Raw genomic sequence first — 21,660 nt, forward strand, 5'->3', positions numbered from 1 at the left:
CAGGGGAATGGATTTAATGGCTGTCAGCTGATATAAAAAGGAAGTTTCTCCTCCACTTCCTTCCTTCCTTCCCTGGCAGGGGTCTGTTTCTCTGCCTGTGTCCATCCCGGAGCCAGTTTGACCTGGCAGACCTTAGTAAAAAGGTGGGTGGGGTACATTTAATGCCAGATTGGTGAGCAAACTGTGTTTGATGCTGCACTAGTGGGCAATACCAGAGCCCTTGGGAMGAGGAGGGAAGTGGGACTTCTTCCTTTGAAAATACAGGTGTTGGCAGGGCAAGCAAATCCCTCTAAGAGAGGTTTTCATGTATACTACACAGATATTAGTGCTTCCTTATAAAATGAGGGTAAAGGGAGTGACATACCTTATCTAAGTCATACAGGACTCCCTGCAACAGAAAACACAAAGTGATGATTAAATTTGCARCACAACAGCACCATGAGAAAGTAATGTTTGACAGTCAACAGAAATCACTAACAAGACCATGGGCTAGAAGGGAAGAAGAGCATTCAGTGCAAATTCCCTGTATCCCACTRCCATCCCCTGGCTGCTCCAGCACCTCAAGAAGGCCACTGTGCATCCACACGATGGAAAAGCGTGGCACGTACCAGGCGTGAGTTTCTTTTCATGTCTTTTAACTGAGTAGTCAGCTTATCCAGCTCTGTCTGGTGAACTTCCAGATACTCACTGCAAACACAAACCAGAGAACGACGCGTGAGCTCTGCAGCACATACCGAGCTGGCTGATGACCATCCTAAGAGAAAATCTGTCTGACAAATGGCTTTTCTCACTGGGTGTGTTTACAGACAAAAACTCATTTACGTTGATCTCTCCTAAAAGCAGCTCCCTGCTGCCTTTTCAGGAATAAATAGGAGTCCACTTATTTAACTGTGTATAAGAGCTTGCTTGGTGTTCTCTTTACACTGAACAACCAGTTTTGAGTAAGCTAATCTGCTGCTTAGTTTATGGGCTGGTGCCTTCCAGTCGCTGCCCCTGTATCTGGCTGATAAAAACCCTCTTATCATCTGGGATGTTATCTGAAAGGCAATACAAGCCTTTGATAGTACTCTAGGAAACTCAGAAGGAAAAGAAAATCTAATGTTGAAATCCAGACTTTGGGAGATTTTCTCAAAATGTGAATGGAAATGGGAATCTGCCTCCTCTGCTCCTGTTTCCCATACAAATATTTTAGATCCTAAGTGTCACAATCCAGACTTCAAGAGGTTCATCTCTTATGAGGAACAATCCCTGTTGTTATYTCTCTAGGCTCTAAAATGTCACAGAAAGCTTCAATCAACAAGCAGGACAAAGGCTCTTACTCCAGGCCTCTCTTCAGGGCTCGGTAGACCTCTTCCATCCTTTTAGGCTGGGGTTCTTTGGGCGTGGTGCTGTTCTTATGGCCCAAATTATGCATTTTCTTCACCTTTGCTTGGGGCTTCTTGAGCGCAGAGGAATTTTCAATAAAGGAGTTACACCTGCAAAATGAACATCAAAGAAGAAGAAATCCCTATAAATCATAGAAGTCTCAAAGGAGTGTAGCTTGAAGAAATCWTCTGATATTACCTCTGCTAGCAAAAATGAATCTGCTTCTATGCCTGCCAGTTAAAGGACTGCATTTGTTCACAGGTTAAGAGTCTGAGCAGCCCGGGACATACACTTTTAGATTTTGATGTGCCCACTGCCTTCCCAAGACACAAATGCTCACCTGGAAATGCCAGGCCGAGTCTGAGGCTCATCAGACATTTCTCTGTCTTATACCATGCCTGTCCTAACTCACACTAGAGAGCCCATGAGGGGCCTSAGCTACATCCAGGTGCTCAAAGGAAAGGGGTGCTCAGATTGTCTCAGGAGTAAACCTGCGGCTCCTAAGGAAGGTTGGGGTTTGGTTAAGAGTGTTYCTGGAGGATAGCATCAAACCACTGATCCTGAATATTGACTGTGTGGCAAGGTGAGGACAGTTGTGCTGCATACAGGCACCTCTTTGGTAACTTTGCTGGCAGTGGGTCAGCATCTAACAACCATCACTACTTGGGCTGACAATGGGAGGAAAGCCTTTGCCTGCTGCTCTTTCTCAGGTGCTGACTGGGGGTCTGGCACTGGGAGACTGCTCAAGTTAAAATYAGTTGTAAAGCAGCCTCTGGGAACATCAGGGGCTGCATGACTTGGGCATGCCTGACTCGAARCCCTAAATCCTGTCTAAGCTAAAGAGTGGCACACAGAAAGGCTCTGCAGCCAAGCTCAGAGAAATAGCTTTGTTTTGAGTTCTTAGTGGTGTAGCAATGAGAAAACTCATTTAGGCAGCAGTGGTCTTAATCTGGGGGTGGTGGAAGTGTATCATGTACCTGCACATTTCATATGTTGAAAAGATCACTGCATAAGTCAGTAAGTTAAAATGATTCTCTGAAATTCTCTCACAGCTCTGAGGCACGTGAGGAAGCCCTGCATTGATGGGAGAGAGGCAAACARGCAGACGGTAACAGCCTAGTTATACAAACAGTATATAGAGACATTTCAACCTAGGACAATTTATTTGGCAAGTCAGAGAGAAAGAAGTCCTTTCTCACTTCCTTTCTCCCTTTGTACCCTAAAGCCCAGGGCTCCCTCATGGCCTGATTTCAAAATTCCCCTTAGAAAGCAAAGGCACTTGCCTGGACCGTCTTTCCTGGAGCCCGCTGAAGCCAGCGAAGGACTGGCTTCTAATAATCCCATTAGGACCTCCTGGGGAGAATGAATGTGATCCTATTGACATGATTTCAGGGAGCCTTGGAGATATTCCTGAAAAACAACAGAAAGCATGTCAGTGATGATGGAGTCACAGTAAAAGGCAGGCGGTGAGGCCGGACAGCCTGGTGTTCACCAGTGATATTAAGGGGTACCTGAACCCCGCAAGGKGCTGCAAGCCAGGACACAAATCTGCTTGCATTGCCAATCCATCCCCACTTGAAACCAAAACAGTCCTATTTCAACTTCTGACTTACAGCCCAGGGTCTACTGAAAATGCACGAGAGACACAAAGAGGGACTGGATGTGGGACTAGAACCAGATGCTTCAGTCTGATTATCCCAATGCCATCCCCGATTTCTGCCATGCCTGGTATGCTTCACCCCCAGCCCCAGTGTCTCAATCTCTCCSAGAAATTATTATGGGAGCTCTTAGGAGGTGCTCACCATCACTGTGAAGTGTGATCACATATAATAATAATTTTAAAACAGGGGTTGATACAGCATGAACGCCCTGCAGCTCTCCTTTGATCTTTGCTCCCATGGCTGTTCAGCCCAGGGGCTGCTGAGAAGGAGCAGGCAGTGGGTGCATGCACAGCCATGATGTGCTGTGGTAAGAGAGGGATGCTCTCCATTGTGAAGAGAGAGGAATAAACAAGCTCCAGGCAGTGTGTGCTCTGCATTTCATGTGTCCGGGGGGGCTGCAGCAGGGAGGAAGCCCTTGCCCTCTGTGTGCTCATTTCCAATGCCCAGCTTGGCATCTGCACCAAACTCACATGATTTCAATCCATCCACAAATAAATAGCAAAGAAGTGCTACGGTTCACAGCAACTCTATCTGCTGCCACAAGGGAAAAGGGGGATGCCTCTATCTTCCTCTCCCCCTTAATCCACTGTTTTTCTTGTCTCTGCCCTTGGCAGACAATTAAATTGATTTTTCTGCTGCCTTGGTTTTGTGCTGCTCTGGCAAGAGCAATGGCCTCACTGATCTGTGAGGAGCTGCCAGCACAGGCCGGGCAGAAGGGCAGGGAGCAGGAAGGAAAGTGGGATGCTGGAGAAGAGGGCACTSGTCAGCRGGTGCTGCAAAACACCAGCTCCACYGTCCTGCAGGACCCATCCTCTCACCACCTCCATCCTTTCTGGGATGTCAGYTTGGCTGATGAYACAACAYTGTGCTGTGAAATGGACTGAGAAACCAGGCCAGTTTAAAAATAACCTGACAGAAAATGAAAAAGGGGTTTTAATAGATTTTTTCCATCTATTTTAAAAGCTCGACCCAGCCTGCCCCATGCCCCCAGTTCATTTCACTCCAATAGCTGGGCTGAGGGATGAGCTTGGTAACGAAGCAGGATGGTCTGTCAGGGACTGGAGCTGCCTGCAGGCGATGAGCTGATGTTCTGTGAGACTGTGACCTACAGGGCTGAGGGGGTGACAGCGAGTCCAAATCGCCCTCTCATCCCCACAGATGAGGAATGATTGCAAGTGCCCAAAAAAGCAGCCACKTGTGAAAGCCAGAGCTCTACACTGTGAGCCTTCACAACTGAACATATTTATTAATGATAAGCACCACAGCTACGTGGTGCTTGCACGGCAAACACTCACTGCAGAAAGCAAATACGTGGGGAAACATTGTGCACTGCTCAGKTATATTTAATTTGTAATGTTAAGCTGGGCAAATACTCTTTGAGGTGGCCGTAGGTGCCATGGTGAGCTACTGCTTCTCTATTGAGGAGACTGAAATGCCCAAGGAGCTGCTTTGTCAGGAACATTTCTGCAAGAACTCTGCCAGAAACACTTCTTCCAGTCCCAGCATTGCCAGCACTACTGCTAATGAGACATTTCTCTATTGCACAACCAAACCATTGTACATCCTTCTGTTTCGGAAGCGAGGGCTGTCCCTCTGACTGAACAGCCTCAGAGACAGCACATGGGGTGCAGTCAAGGACAGTCTTCTCCTCCACTGTGGTCAGCAGGTTATGGTACTTCACCATTTGTGTCCCTGGCCCAGCCCAGATGCAGCCCATCCAGCTCAGGGCTCAGAGAGTTTAACCACAGCAAGGATAAACCCCTGGGACAGAGAAGTTGCTCTCAGGCAGACCAGGACCATGAGCACTTGTATGGGGAAGAAATCCATGGTCAGGAGAGACAGGGGAGAGGGTGAGAGGGGCAGAGAGGCTCAGGAGAAGCTGCTCCTCACAAACTCAGAAGAAACCACAGTAAGGATGCAGTTTGACTAACTCACACAGGGATAACATGCTCCAGCCACAGCTGGAGGCACTCGAGTCTTTGCACAGGGAGAGTCCCAATTTAGCCCTATACTCACCCTTAGCTCCACAAGGTTCTCTGAACACATCTGCAGGGCTGAGCTCTGCTTGGGCTGGCTGGTATCTGGCACAGCACTGGCCAGAAGGCATTTTGCAGCTGCCAGGGTCAAACCTCACACCCCTGTAGATGGTAAAGAGCTTCCCTGTGCCAGCTCATGCCCAACAGCTCAAGCTCCACAGAGAGCCACCTCCTGAGAGACAGAGCGGAAACCACTCGACCACAGCACTCTGGGGGTGTGTGTAGCAAGGTCCCTTTGGGTTTGCAAATAACCTTGAGACAATTAGGCAATCTGTGTGCTTCCAGACAAGGATTTGCATTAAAAATYGGGTCCAGAGTACCAAGGAGCAGAAAATCCCTTGCAAGTGTTCAGCACTTGCATCGCTTGACAGGATGATTAACACACACACCCTGACAACATCTGGAGACCTAGGAGGGTGGAAGCCAAACAACACTGACAGCCAGAGGAGATTTAGCTGTATTAACATCAACCATTCCTTAAAAAACGAGATAAAACAAAACTTGAAGTTGGGTGGTTGGGTGCTAATCATGACAACATTGGCTATGAAAAGATAAGGACTAATTCAAAACTGTTGTGAAAATGCTAGCATCTTCTGCATGCTGAGTCTCTTCTCTGTTAGTGTGAACAGAACATGAATGACTTTCACTCTGAACAGAATCTTAGTGTCCATGTGTGACTGCAAAAACACTGGAACTGTTTTGGTTTTCTTTTTCTTTCGGCAAACTTAAAAAATAAATAATCTTGGAAAAGGAATGTACTTATTTATTTTCTTTATGTTGCTCAAGCACTCAGATGGCTTTGAAAGACTTTAGTAGCTAAGACTTTCCTCAAGATACCAGAAAAAATGTGCAAGAAGTGCAATTGAAATGCAAATTGAAGACCTGCCTGGAGCTACATTTGCTTTGCTTTTGCATAAAATGGTCAGAGCTCAGAGCCCAGATAGGCTTGTGGCCTCTCCCTATATATTATATATAACCTTGGTGAATAATGTATGTTTAATTTCTGTACAGAAGAAAACTGAGATAAAAGGAGGTAACAGAGCCAGAACTGGTGATATCTCCCAGTTCTGTTCGTTTATTTTCCATTGGTCAGGTTAGAGGTTGACTCTGTGGTACAAACACAATGTGTTCTTAAGATTTAAACTAATATTGCTGACATGTCAGATCCTTCCCACCAATCTAGAAAAGTGMAGACTCTGCATGAGCCCCTTGGCCCAGATTCACAGAGACAATGGCTGCATATGGGCACTGCATCGATGGATTATTTATGATRCCTACATCTCGCAAATACACTTGGAGTGGCGAGTATCTGTCCCATTGTGTGATATCCTTTGTTGAGAGGGGTTTGTTTTCCTGCCTCTTAAACCATTCACTGGCCTCTGCGCTATCAAAGACATAACCCTACCTCTGAATTTAATAATACACTTGTATCYTGATGATATGCATCGATGTAGTTGTTAGAGTAATTTCAGCAAGGCTCAGCCCACAAGGGCTCACCCAGATCTCTTACTGACCTGACGGCTATCCCCATAGCTGAACACTCCTGAGGGGATTCTGGGGCTATGCCAAGGTGGGAGATCAAGTWTCTAAGTCTACATTTAGCAGTTATGTGATATAAAGCTACTGCCTTCTCCATGCAGTATAATTTTTGCTCTCAATATAATTCAAGTGGCACATCTAAAATGATATTAAATGGTTTTATGATCTGAGAGATCCACTTCAGCAGTGGTTATAAGGAGTACGCTTACACTTTTAAATATATGTAAGTTAATGAAGCAAGGACGTTCCATTATAAAAAGACACCAGTCTCTTTACTGCTAATACAAGCACACCCTGTATAGAAGTATAATTAATATAATTAGTACTGCCCATGCTAAGTGCACAGCAGATGAATGATGAGCCCATCAGTGAGTCAAGGGATAAGGTGAAATCCTATCAGTACTCCTCTGYCCTATTCGCTGACAGCTTGCAGCAGGCAATGGCAGATAATTGATGATGTCTCTGTCCCCAGGGAAATAAAAATCCCCTCTCAGCTCTCCTTTCAGTCTGGAAACGGGRAAACAGCTGAGCCTGAGCTAATGAGTGGGGAAGGGACGACCACTTCCACAGGACTGCCTTCTCTTCATCACCCTCAGTGCAGACCTCTACCTCCAACAATGAAAAATATTTGATAAACAGTGTGAACTTTGATCCAAGCAAAGAGGGGAAACTCAGAAACRTATTTGCTAAATCTAGTTTGACTTTTGCACAGTCCTTTTTTCTCTGTTTCTTTCCCATGACCAATATGGAGATGGTATTTTTTTGCTCACCACATGATGAGAGGAAGTTGGTTTTGCTAGACATATGGTAGCTGCAATATACAGTGGTGATGGTGCCTTTGTTTCCTCCTGTTCTCTCCTTGTAGCAGTTAGAGTTATGGCTCCAGGTCTAGAATCTGCTGTAAGGTGTTTGGGAGTGTCTGCAGCTGAGGCATCGAGGACACTTCAGGATTATGTATAATCACTGATTAAATGGGAATGTGGGGTAGGACTGAGTGACTGAAAGCATCCTTGATAATCCCTTTTTCCCATATTATTTTCTGGTGTGACACATGGTTCAAGGTCCATTCTGGATCTAAGGAGCTGTAATCCCTACAGTGACATTGCATGTTGATCTTTCTGCTGTTTTGTGATCTACAGGCTCTCTGTTAAAAATTAGTAATAATTATTAGGTTGAGGTGACCTGAGGGGGGCCACTAAATAATGTGAGTGTGTGGCTGCAGAAGTCAACTGATTCTAYTTTTCATGCTAGGAACATTTCTGACCTGCAGACCAGGGCCCATATCTTATTGACTAATGAAAGAAAAGAACACGTTYCTTTCTCATCTACACCAAGGTTTGTGCTCTGGTTATTGGACTGGCTGGTCTACAAAGGTAAAAACTTTAAAATGCAATGAGATGACTTCTAGGACTATGCACCTCTCCAGAAGAAAACCACAATAGAGGAAGGAACTGATTATCCCCTAGAAGTCATGACCCCCTCCCAAACAGCCAATTCTTTCTGCTTTGCACTCATAAGCCCAAAGACCACAATTCTAAACTTACACAGGCTCAGTTCAATGCTAAGCCCATTAGGTGCACCTTTAGTTCATGTAGTGTGCTTTTGTAGCCAAAGCCTAGGTCTAGATATTTTTAATATAATCTAGATATTTTTAATACCTATTTTCCAACTTCTGACCTCATTTAGTTGAATCACCTTGGCAATACAAGACTAGCATGGCCAGTAGCCCAGRCAACCACCTGGAATTTATGATTTCCATGTTCCCAGGGCTCCTGAAAGRTACAGAGGTGTGCATCTTGGATTAGAATGTAGACATCCTTGGGGGGYTTTTAATATAAAAATTTGACAATGATATGTGGATAAGAGTACTCAGGAACATTATAAAAACCTTCACAAGAAATTTAATTCTTCCACAAGTACTTTTACACTTTCAGAACAAAAACTCATAGGCATGAGTGAGCAGGCTCATAATTTCTGTGTGTCAGGAACATTTCAGTGGGATGGGGTCTCCTGGAAGCAGCTGTAGAAAGGTGTCTTTTGTTGGTCATTCAGTTACACAAATTACAGCTTTCATGGTACATTTTATGCTCCCAGTGATTGGGCTGCTCCTTCCTTGTGCAGGGCAGCATTTGCTAGAGTTGTACAGACACGTGAACTCCAGCTGAAGAACTATTCTTGGTTGCCAGAATAAAATTATGTGCATTTCTTCCACCAAAGTCCAAGGCTCAGAGATATTCCTAAATTGCAGCATATGGCTATACTGACAAGCACACTTCCCAAGCCTACATCAGCCGGTGAAAGGCCAGCAGCTCYGTGAGCTTCAGACGTTAATTTTAGTGTACAGAAAGAGCCACGTGGGTTTACCCACATGGCTGCAAAGAGCAGAGCTGCACAGAGAAGGAGCTACAGCTGAGATGGAACCCTCTYCTTCAAATGGGAGATGTGGGAGCACATGGGACACTCTTGGCTGGGCACCAAAGCCATTGGTAGCCACAGTGCAAAGAGGGAAACTTCTGCCTCATCTCTTGCAGCAACAAGAATCTTAGTTTAGCCCACTGTAGCTCATCCTGCTCCTGCTGGGGTGTGTCTCTTACCCCATCATGGACATCTAAGCCTCAGCACTGACTATCCCATAGGATCTCTCCAAAGGCTTGTGTGTTTTTCACTGACAACTTGATGTCCATCAGTGAYACCTACAGTGATTCTTTTATTACCTATATTCGAATACCTTCAGTTTGGGGGGATTCATTTTTTATAATGCACAAAGAAATGTTTATGCAACTCATACATCTTTTATAGCTCTTAAGCCCATGGCTGGGAGCTTTACTTTATCATGCAGAAATCTCCATAAGTGAGCACAAGGTGCTATCAACTGCTTCAAGTAAATGAAAATGTCATATTTCAGTACCAAATTTCAGCTTTTRTTTCAAATATTATCAAGCCTTGGGAAAAATATTAATAGCAAGGCTTATACTTTATGGTTTTATTTCTGTAARAACATTTTAAATGTAGCCTGTAAGGGTATTTTCAATTCAAATGCYACAGTATTTGCTAGCTCATCACCAGACACCCTGAGCAGAAATACAAATTGTCTACCATCTGGAACAGCTCGTGTTGTTTGTTCTGSTCCTCCTACCCAAACTAGATGATGTACATAAACCAAAAAGTAATAGTAAGAAAAWAGCTAACAATCCAGGTCAAGAGCAAAGTGATAATGTATACATGGCTGTAAATGCACAGGGCCTGATAGCTGATGCTCCCACAGCAGTAAAGCTCCATAATTTAAGTAAGTCATCTTTCATACCAGTGTAGGTACCAAAGTCACTGTGAGGACTTTCCATTTTGTCTTTTATTTTTATTGTAAAACATGCCTTTGGCTCTAATTCTCATCACCTCACTAGAGCACAGAAATAAGGATTGGCAGCGGCTAAGGTGAAAGCAGCACCCTTTTTGTCTCATACCACAGCTTTCTCCCCTCCCTCCCTCACTCCTTCACCACAGGTCTCTCCCCAGTTTTGTTGCCAGGCAGCCTCTGCTTCACCTCCCCTCAGAGGAAGACCTACACAGCTTCCTCCCCTTGGTATAGCTGAAAACCCAAGAGGAGAGAAATGCAAATGAGTTATTTCAGTGTAATAAACCCAAGGAAAATAAATTTGATCCTAAATGGCTCTGCACACAACAGATGGGTTCGTGGCAGCTGACCTCCTTTTTTTTTTCAGTTCCAACATTTATTTCACACTGGTGACTGGGGCAAGCATGCGCAGGAGCCCTCGTGGAGCCCTCCCTAATCTTGCCCCCAAAGCATTAGAGACACAGGGCAATCATATTCAGCTGGCATTAGGGTAAATAAGCAAAATATGGTCTATAACTGTAGATATGAGCGTGGCTGAGGGATCAGAATCCGACTATCTAATTACATTTGACATTCATTCATTTCAAACCCACCCCAGTATGGAGAATTATCTTTGATTAGAAGTCAACTCCAATTCTACTCATCACTGATAATTCTTTATGTCAATGTAAGATTTAATTAAAAACGAAGCCCCACTGCCATTCAAGTGCTGGCAAATAATCTAAAGAAAAAGCACTTCTGAAACCCAGCGGAGAACAACCCTCTCATGCTTTAAATCCACCTTGCACAAAATCCCTAAGAMGCGGTTCAGCGCGAGTGGCCACGCACACAATTAATCACACCATCATTTCAGCAGTGCTGCACAATAATGAAGGTGCAAGACTTTGGGCTGCTCTRTTATGTACCCCTGTATGAGGAGATAAACTCCGAGGAGCAATCTTGTGAGCACTAGTAAGACTGGCAGGATGCAAAATAGACTGGAAACCCATYTGGCAGCAGCCTCACTACTTCTCTATCTTTTGGTATATGCCTGGTTGACCACACATGTTGGGTGGGGTTTTAATTTCTCAGCTCAGACCACAAAAAGTGACCAGCCTATTGGCCACTCTGGCAAGCATTAGCATTAGGGAAGGCCTAGGAACCCATGAGTGCTGCAGGTGGTGCCCCTTGACCCTTACTGACCAACAGATTCATCTGGGCAAGCCCAGGAGTGACATCTGASCACAAGTGGGGTAAGACAGCCCTGATGTCAACAGATGCAACTCCGGTGGGAGTSCTTTGGCAAATTCCATGATGAATCTGAGCAGTGACCTAAATTTGCACATCAAGCGTAAGCAGCAGAGTGGCTTCACTTTCTCAGACTGTGCAAGGAACGAATATAAATATCTTCTCCATGATGGGAGAAAAAAGCGATGACCAGCAAAATCATCCTYGAGAGTGCTGATTTCTTTAACTACTTCACACCAATATTTTTGCTGCTTGCAACCCTCATTAAATGCAGATGGTAGCAGCACAGGCAAGGACTGCAAGCTGAGGATACCATCTCTTTGCATCTGCAGGAAAGCAAATGCATCAAGTAAACACATGCAGGATGGTTTGGGTAACCAGTGGGCTGCTCTAGAGATTATTTGTTTTGCCTCAGCCAAGACAGCCAAACTAGCTGTTCTCAGTATCCAGTCCAGGTACACTCTAATATAAGCAGGAGTGAGCTAAATTAAACAAGTAAGACAGGCTTTTCATCCCTGAAAGGAAAGTAAAACATCATTGTTGTCAAATCCTTTCAGCCACTAATGAGATACAAATGCTTTGCTGCTCCTCTTTAAATACATGGGATTAGGGTGACTTAAAACTCTGTGGATGTTTATATGATCGTTCTATTTCCAGGAGTGCYGTAATGGCACATTGCTCACTAAAATACTGTTGAAGACACACCGTTACATGTCTTAGGATAAAAGWTCTTTAAAGCTGGATGCTCTTCTTCCAGAAATGAGCACAGCAGAAACAAATTTATTYAATCTTTTTGACACCTCACAAGTATGGCCACTTCAAGAGCATTGCCATAAAAGTCCTGTGTTACTTCATTTACATTTGGCTACAGCATCTGTCTGAAGCTCTCTTCCASTACATCAAGTGGTTGAACACTGTCCATGCACAACCAAGAGAGGCTTGATCAGAGTGTGCTCCGATGCAACTCCTTTGTCTTGTGGCTTCAGTTCACTTTCAAATTCAAAATTCCAATCTTCTTACATATATGACTTTTAGGAATTTTATTTCAAGTTATGGCAGAGGTTTTTATTCTCTTGGCCACAGTATTTTAAGCTTTAAAAAACTCTTGAAGGCACAGGAGGCAAGAGTGCATATCTAAGACCACCAAACTTCTCCCAAAACACCACCATCTTCTCTTGCCAGGATCATTAAAGGATCTGTAAGAAGCATCTGAAAGAGGATAAAGGGGTAAGGGGAGTCTGTGCTAGGGTCCCYCCTGGAAAAAGCTTGTGTTAGTGACACTGGTGTTGGAAAAAGAGGTCGGATGGCCAATGGGGCAGCTGAATAAAAGGAAAAAGGTGATTGYTATGTGCAGACTGCCAGAAGATACAGCTATCCCAGCCCCACCCCATACTCTTATTTTATACCAGGCATTCACCAAAACAGCAGGACAGCTTTATAGACACACAAGTGTTTACAGGAAACATTTGAAAAAATATCTAGAATTTCATAGAGACCTGCTCTCCTTGCCACCACTTTCTGAAACCACATTTCATTTCAACACCTATCAAGATGACTCAACTATGTGCACTTGGAGCCCAGAAAGCCAACAATATTCCRGGCTGCATCAAAAGCAACATGGGCAGCAAGTTGAGCGACACGGTGCCACCTCTCTGCTCTGGTGAGATCCCATGTTGAGTACTGTGCTCATGTCTGGAGCCYTYAGCACAGGAAGGACATCGACCTGTTGGAGGGAGTCCTGAGGAGGRCCACAAAGATGAGCAGAGGGATGGAGCAMCTCTCCTACAAAGAGAGGCTGAGAGCTGGGGTTGTTCAGCTGGAAAAGAGAAGGCTCCGGAGAGACTTGATTGTAGCCTTTCAGTATTTGAAAGGGGTTTGTAAGAAAAATGAGGTCAAACTTCTTAGCAGGACCTGTACTGATACAACAAGGGGCAATCTTTTTAAACTAAAAAAGGGTAGATTTAGATATAAGGAAGAGATTMTTTGCAATGAGGGTGTTGAAATACTGGAACACCTACAACAGAGAGGATGCAGACATTTCATTCCTGGAAACATTTGAGGTTGACTTGGATTTGGCTTTGAGCAAATCTGGTTGTGTAGAATGTGCCCATGATGGGATTAGGGTTGGAAGTAGATGGCCCTTAAARGTCTCTTCYAACCCAAACCATTCTACAGCTCTGAGTTTCTCAGTACAGAACAGTTGTTCTCTTGACTTTGCAAGGGCTTCCTGCTCCTTGGGGCAAAGGAGGTTACAGTGAACAGTCACTGGCCTGGGCCAGTTCTGGCTTGGGCCACTTAGGGCTTTCTTACACAACTACTGTGCATATTTTGGGAAGCATGGACCAAGGAGCATTCCCAAAGCAGTCTTCATGTACATTCCTCCTTTGAAGGGCAGGGGATTTGAATGCCACAGATACAGGCTGGTCTGTGCCTGTTACGGTTCCAGCCCAAAAACATTCCCAAATGCCTGCAGTCTACTRTCACAGACAAAGCCAGTGCAAACCTGATGAAACCCTTAAATCTTCAGCAGGGTAAACTGGTAAATTAAATTTGTAGTGGACATTAAAAAAAACCCAAATGCTGAGTTTAGAACTTCATATGATCCAGCTCTGCTATAGGATTAGTTACCATTTGAGTATTCTAGAAACAGAAACATTACAGATAAACCAAGCATGAATTAGAAAGATCTAACAGTGCTTATTATCACTGAACTACAAGGTAATTATCTTGTGTACTTTTCAYTGCACAAATTAAGGCAGTGCATCTTGGCACATCCCTGCTGCTCCCATCTGCCATTTAAAAGAAAGACCTACTGGGGCYACCATAGGCTAATGACAAGCTTTTAGGAATGACCCCGTAAATTGTCCTCTGCTGCCTTTCCTTTCTCCTTTTCTTCTCTCTTGAGATTTCTGCATTTTCCAATTCATGTCGTATTAATGGGCCATCATCAGGGTATAGGAAAGGCAGATATGGCTCTTCACGAGGATGGAAAAGTACTTTGCCTTTTGTCAATGGAGGCGACTGTCTTCCTCACCTGGTGGCAGCACGACATGCCCACAAGACACACAGTGTCTGGGGGAGTCCTGCATACAGCATCCAGTTTAACATAGGAGCTGTTGCCCTGGATCCACTGGTGCTACCTTCTCTATCAGGAAGGAAGGTTGTTTTCTTTTTAAGGGTAGAGCTAGGAAAGAATGGGGAAAAAAAAGGCAACCTTTTGCTGGATAACTGGCAGATGAAAAACCATCTAACCTTCAGGGAATTTCTGATTTCAGCATAGGGCATGGAAATCAAATGTATTAAAGCACTTCCAGCCCAGCCTGGAATGATGGAGCAAGGCTTTGTGGTCCAGCTGCCATGYGGGGAGATGATGACAATGTCTCCCTCTGATTTCAAAGAAAGCAAAACCTTAGTAAATGCAGGCAGAATTTTAAGCCGATTATTCTCTGGCCTCAGCTGACTCTTAGCATTTTTAATATAGCTTTGGTTTGGTTTTRTGTAGCACAGATGACTTAGTGAGCAATTCCAGCTCTTGGCTTTATTAATCTGAACATCCAATAAACTAAATAATCACCTCTGTTTACTTTAGCAGACAAATATTCTTGTATATAAGACTTTTTGTATATCTAAGTAGATGTGGCCTGCAAGTGTCACASTGAATTCAGGAAAAAGCCTCCATGGATCAAAGAGCACCTCACAGCCAACTGCTTCCTATCCCACCATCACCTCTTTGAGAAAACCCAAGTCCTTCTTTGAACCAACAGAACACTGTTTTGTGGATGTACTGAATGAGACAAGGAAAGGGCAGTCAGTCGTGCAGGACAACACATTATACACTTAATTGAGCACTGGCATTTCTTCAACAGCATCGTCACCCACTGGTGTGCCTGCATGGTTGGGAAAATGCACAGGAAGAGCTTTGCTGCCATGATCCAGCCATGCTTGCAGGGGTGACCAGAGAAAATGGTGTGTCCATTATCCCAGGAGACTCGCTGGCCAAGGACTACTTGCAGGGATATTGTTGCACAAAGCTGTAACATACACCACTACTTCTGTACTACAATTCAAAARTTTTAAAACCAAACATTTTTAAATACTAAGAGAGGATGTCAAGGATGTTTAATTATGGAAAAGACTTTTTTCTTCATGTTGTACAACAAGAAAATTTCTCTCAAACTTTGTACAAAGAACTACAATGTCTGCCCTAGCTTCCTGCAGCACTATCACAGAGCAGTGTCAGCATCTCAACCCCAAGCACAAGCTCTGATCCTCAAGGCCTCTAGGGCATCTTCAAGTGGGGCAGTCACTATAAGCAAAAACTTYTTCCTCTGTTTAGATTCAATCTTCTAGCAGATGCAAGGTAAATTCGACAAGGAAGAAAGACATCTCATTGAGGGACAAATCAAGCAGTTTTGGCTGGTCAGACAGCAAGAAGTTAATTTGGGGAAAAAGAAAGGAAGCTGTGGTGCTCAACCTTGCATGGTCTGTTGAAACATAAACCTCCTGCCACTATTTACAGATGCTTATTTGCCTGTCTCCTACAGATTTCACTGTAAAGGAGCTCCTTCCTTTGGTCACCTCAAATAGAAAGATCTRAATAGTAAAAGATGGGGTTGTCTAGACTGGTGTTTTGTAGAGGTAAAGGCACAAACTGAAACCAGAATGTCATTGATGACCAGATAGATTTTCTCTACTCCAACTGTTCTTTGAAGTTAACAGATGACTTGAAGTATTTCTGTTGATGAGGTTTGTCAGGACAAAATCGTCTATGACAAATCTCTGGGTGTTGCAGCTAGGAGAGGTTTTTGAATTTACAAAAAAAAAAAAAAAAAAAAAGATTGATTTCAGAAGGGATTATTTGAAACAGCTCTAGTATTACTGAAGGGTTACCAGCAGGCTGCAGAACCTGGAAAGCAATAGCTGCTGCTGCAGCTAATCAGGCTGTTTGAGGGCCAGGAGARAGGGCAGGCCGTGAGCAGTGGGACAGCAGTAATGAGGTGGCTGACTCTGCCAGCCAAGGTCAGCTTACTGGAGGCATCAGAGACCAGAGAGCTTCTGATGCTTTAAAAGGGCTGGAAGATAAAATGTATTATTGTGAMTACTTCATGTGTTGCGCTGGTTCCAGGAAACTGTCAGCTTTAATTTGTCCTTCCCATTGAAAAGAAGAAAGATGCTTGCATACTTCTGTGCTAATCCATCATTTCTTTTGTGCTGGTTGGGAAGTAAAAATTACAGGATACCCTTGTAACATAAACAGACATAAGAAAAAGATAACTTTAGGGAAAAAAACGCCAGTTACTTCTTGTGTCATTCTTAGAGGACTCACTTCTTGAGGGCACTGGGTGCAGAGCATGGATGCAAAGACTAAGGCAAGTCTGTACTTGTGGCTGCCCAAAACCCATTCAAGTACACCAAGGAAYCTACCCTTCTCCACACCTACCAAATCCCATGGGGCAATATCCACTGGGACCATCTTTTTTGATCATGGCTGGGTCCTGGAGCCTCGCTGCAGCTCCCTAATTARCCTGGATGGGATTGGGGAGGGGAAATCCTCTTTCTTCCCAACAGCATCGGACCCAGCAGCAAAAAAACACTTCAAAGCTAGAGCTGAAGAGCAAAACCTCAAGGGATTGAATCCAAATCCCCTGGATGCAGACCTGTAGTGATAGGAGAAGGGTAATGGTTTTAAACTATGAGAATGGTTTTAAAATGTGAGAGGGCAGATTAAAGTTAGATATAAGAGTATTTTTTTTACAATAAGGGTGGTGAAACACTGGCACAGGTTTCCCAGAGATGTGGTAAATGCGCCATCCCTGGAARCATTCARGGTCAGGTTGAACAGGTCTCTGAGAAATATGATCTAGCTGAAGATRTCCCTGCTCATTGCAGGGGGCTTGGACTAGACAGCCTTTAAAGGTCCCTTCCAACCTCAGCCATTCTATGATTCYGTGAAGGTTGAGACAAAACTGGTGTCCGCTTGCTGTAAAATAAATGCTGAAGGTGTCTGTCCCTAGGCAGCCAAAGGGGGGTATTCCAGTTCCCAGAGAAGATTATCTGGTACYCACGGCTTCCTTTCCCCTTGAAAAACCTGCCTGGACCAGGTGCCAGAGCACCAGCTTTAGGGGATGGGACCGGACAGGATTAAGGCAGCCCTAGGCCAGCCACACAGCCCACACGGGTGCAGATAAGCAAGGGCATTTGCTCTGAGGAGCAGAATAAAAGCTGTGGAAGAGCTGTGGACAAGAAAATGCACAGTTTTGCTCTGATTTAGGGTACGTAGGGAAGGACATGGAGCTCAAAGTGAGTTGACTGCCCAGCTTAGCTAAGCCATTCCTGACATTAGGCAGAGATATAATATGATCCAGTGTATTGCATCCAGGGTTGGCTTCCACTGCTGACCTCCTTCCAGCTCTCTCCTGGGCTGTTGGCAAAGCCCTCCTGCCACTCCTCCTCCAGCCACCCGGCTCCTCTGCTCACAGWCTGCCCTTCTGCCTTTGCTCTGGTGTCACTAAACTGTCTGAAGGACAGCATGGAAAACAAAGAAGTTGGCAACTTAAATTCTCATTGACTCTGTTAAGTGTCAAAGTGCAGCCACCATAGTTTGTAAAGTCTCCCAGAGCAAAATTCCGTCTGCTGTCAGAAGACTTTACATTTGACTTTAAATTCAGAGGGGGCCCAGTTCTTTCTCTTTGCCTTCTAAAAGGGTAAGCACATCTTGGAGTCAGGGCCACAAACTGTGCAAAACTGGCAGGAGCGGGGGGGAATTCAGTGTGTGTTCTTCCTGATTAATTTTGAAAACCTCTTAGAAACTTCTTCAGCAACCTCCCTACCAGAAAAGCAGCAGGCACTGTAAGCTSAGTGAACAAAACAATGACCTCCAAGCTCCTGCTAAGTGAGAAAATAATAATTTTTCCCCCTCCCATTTTGTTAATAGAGTCATCCAGGAACCACACAGCTTGAAAGTGATGTGACAGGCCCCTATCTGACACTAATTCAAATCCCAGTCCTCTCTAACAAGCCCGTGCCAGGGTGCCAGGAGCGTGTGTTCAGGCATCGCTCTCCTCACTTCCTTTCCAGTCTGCTTTCAGCTGGTGCTCTGTGCTGGCTGAATGGCCACAGACACAAGCTGTCTACCTCCCTGCTGTTCACAGCCTAACTTGCCTGATGAAAACTACCCCAGTTAAGTGGGTTGCCTGGAAGCAGCTTGTCACTGCCACATGTATAGCATGAGGAAAAAAAAAAAAAAAAAAATAAAAAGTCAAACCAGCCATCCCTTTTTTGGAAAAAGCCAATGCTGCCTTTAGTTCTCACTCCCACTAATTCACAGCAGGAAAGCATGGCAGCTTCCCCCAGAACCAGATCTTTTCCAGTTGTGCACTTTGTGTGGAAGTTACCTTTCTGCCTGTTGAGGCTTACAAATATCAAAGAGCAAAAGGTAGCACTGCATGGCATGTAAACATACTGCTGTGAGCTTCGGGGCCATGCTTTGTACCACTCTTAGCCCAAGTGTTTGCTCTGTGATACAGGTGAAAAAAATGGTCATGTGCTTTGAAAGCACAAGGGGAGCAAAGCACCTTTTTCCACTTACAGATGCTCCTTTACCAACAACACGTCCCCCCTTATCCATTCCCAAATATTTAAGAAATGTTAAATCTGCTGCAGAAACTCCTTTAAAATATAACTGTACTATCATTCTAGAGAGGAGTAGCAACCTGAAAAAGSCAAGTGCTCTGTTTCTTAGGCAGAGTTTTGGAAAGAAATTCAACATGTTGCCTCTTAAAAATGAAAACAAAGAAAAGCCCCAAAGCCCACACTTGACCAAGGAAATGCTGCTTGGATGCCAAAAGTTAAACCAGTATAATGTTATGGATGCTGGGATTGTAAAAGTTCCCATTGCACAAGGGCTCATCTGCACTTGCAAGCAGCATAGACACCATCTTAAGTGACAGTCTAAAAGCTTCAGTTACTAGCTTAGAAAACACTGGATTTATGGGAAAAAATACAAACTTTGCTTCCTTTAGACTCCCACTCTGCAAYATATATACCCACCCACACTTATTTAAATGTGGAACAATCTGTCATATTTGCCCATTGTGGTTACAAAGCAGGTCTCCAAGCCCATCTGATACCTTTCTGAGTCTGGCCACAAAACCCGGATCACGCTGTCTCTCTTCCCAGTGAATGCAGAMCTCGAAGACAGCTGGGCAACCAGCACGGGAATCTTTCAGGAAAGACACCTTCCTCTTGTCTTCTTCCTTAAGCCCTCTGTTTGTGCATGCTCCTGCTTTTGTTTATGCAGGAGAAGGATACTTGTGAAACCTAATTAACCACTGGAGAAGATGATGTTTCTGTTTGGGAGCGTGTTCCCTGCCCCGGGCTCCAGCTGCGTGACAGCAGCTCAAACACGGTAATTAAGACGAGCGTGGCTGAATGCACGGCCAGATTAATGAACGCTGAAATTACACTGGGAATACATTCAGCTCTTCCCAGAGAGACGGATGAAAGGGTGCAAAGGCAGCATGGCCACAAGCACACAGTTTCCAGAAAGCTTTTTGAAACTTTGAATGAGAGACAGCAAAATGCTCGGCTAACACAGCAATAGAAAGACCAGTCACAGGATTAGGGTGACCTTTTGTAAGCAGGGCATTCAAAGGTAAACTGAAGAGCAATGCTACTGTGCAACGTGTTTGCATCAGTCCCTGGGAACGAGCCAGAGACTGAAAGGGGAACTTAAGAGGGTCTAAGCTCTCCGCCAACCCGTAATGCCATAAAAGCTCACTGGAAATAGAACGACAAGACCCAAGGAAACGCCGACACTTTTTTATGGAAACAAGGCTAAGCACTTCCATGCACTGTGAGAAARCATTAAGCCAGTTTCATATCCCTCAGCGAACACCCAAGTCCAAGATTTTCTTCACAATCACAGCCTAAAACCATGCCCAGGACTCCCCAAAAGAGCACCTTTGCTCTCCTCAAAACCTTGCCGCCGCCGGCAGATGAGCGGGGTCTGGACCCGCTCCTGTGAGCGCGGCTCTTCAGCCCCGCAACCCCGGAGCTGCTCTCGGCCACGTCCCCGCTCGGCAGCGCCCCTTCCTTCCATCCTTCCCACGCGGGTTCCTGGCCCCGCACCCTCCGGAGCCCGGCCGGGTACCTGTTGCTGCCGGCGGTGCTCASAGCCCGCTCCGGGACGCCGCTCGCCCGCTGCCGCCCAGCGCTCCACGGGCACCGCGGTGCCCCATCCCGGGCGGCAGCGCCCGCAGCTGGAAAACTAGCAACAGCGAATAATAATTGTAAAAATAAATAAAATTAAAGTTTAAAAGCSAGATAAAATATTWAAAACGAGGAGAAGCGAGAGCAGCTCATCTCCGATCGCCGCGCACCGCCGCTCTGGCAGCAAGCGAAGCCGCTGCCGGCTTTTCCTTGCGGAGCTGCGGGAGGGAGGGGGAGGAGGAGGCGGGGGCGGGGGCGGAGGCGGCGCTGCCGCTCGGCGCTGAGGGGCCACGGCCCGCCCGACCCCGCGGGTGGTGCGGGGGGTGCGGAGCCCCCCGGGATCGGCCCCGCGGGATGCGGCGGAGCCGGCGCTGCCGGTGCCTCCGTACCTTTTTGGGAGCGGCGGCCGTGCGGCTCTCCCGTTTTTTCATTCGATGCGCCTGGCCCCTCAGGCCGTTTGTCCCAAAGACGGAACATCCGCAAAATGCCTCTGACCCTTCTCGCGTGGATCGAGGCAGGGAAGGGGCTGCCGCCGCTCGCCTTCCCCGTGGCCGGTGGGCCTCTCGCTGCAGCSTCCGTTGCCTTCAGTAGAGTGCGTGAAAGCTCTAAATTTGGATATAGGGCGGGCTGAAGATAGCAGTTACAGGCGCATATAAATGAAAGAACAGTGCAATGAATGGACCTTGCGTTTCCTCCTTTGAGCATCTTTCCTGCTACCCCGAGGAAAAAAAAAAAAAAAAGGCAGGAATACCGTATTTTCCCAAAGACTGTGAGGTATTTTCTTCAAATTTATCTTCCTTCCAAAACATATAGTCCCATTTACTGCAATATATCTCTCTAGAAAGATATGGATTTTGCACATAATTATTGCTACCCTTAGGACTTCTTTATTTCTCCTCTGTGACTTTTTTTTTTAATGCTGGGCTTTACATCAACCAAACACCCATSCTGTATTTTCTATACAGTTTGCTGTTCCTCTGCCAGCATTTAAAKCTGTTGTAGGGTCCTTCAACAAGCTCTCCCTTGTGCCTCTTAAACAGCTGCAAGTGCTTCTTTTTTTTTTGGGTGGGGGGATAGGAGTGAGGGGCAGAGGGAATCCATGGCGAATCTATTTGGTGAATAGACACAATTTGGAAGGTGGCTTGAGAAATCAATGGTGATACCATCCGTGTATTCCTGTATCTTTCCCTATTTGGGTCAGGACAGGTAGATTCACCATTTTGAATGCAAGCATTTTTGAATGCAAGCATTTTTCATTGAGTACACTGAG

General features: G+C 45.3%; 1 protein-coding gene across 1 annotated transcript in view; it reads right to left on the minus strand.

Moving 5' to 3' along the window:
• RIPOR2 (RHO family interacting cell polarization regulator 2) overlaps window positions 1-20,937 on the minus strand; it is a 51,850-nt gene extending 30,913 nt beyond the window's left edge. The window contains exons 1-5 of the mRNA XM_057368329.1: window positions 20,780-20,937; window positions 2,649-2,775; window positions 1,320-1,475; window positions 609-687; window positions 365-388 (exon numbers count right to left, since the gene is read on the minus strand). Coding sequence (XP_057224312.1) covers window positions 365-388; window positions 609-687; window positions 1,320-1,475; window positions 2,649-2,775; window positions 20,780-20,867 — 474 coding nt within the window. The 5' untranslated portion in view covers window positions 20,868-20,937. The remainder of the gene's footprint in view (window positions 1-364; window positions 389-608; window positions 688-1,319; window positions 1,476-2,648; window positions 2,776-20,779) is intronic.
• Between the last annotated feature and the right edge of the window lie 723 nt (window positions 20,938-21,660).

Source organism: Malurus melanocephalus, unplaced genomic scaffold, assembly GCF_030028575.1.
Source record: "Malurus melanocephalus ecotype Western Australia unplaced genomic scaffold, MMel_1.1 scaffold_90, whole genome shotgun sequence".
NCBI lineage: Eukaryota > Metazoa > Chordata > Aves > Passeriformes > Maluridae > Malurus > Malurus melanocephalus.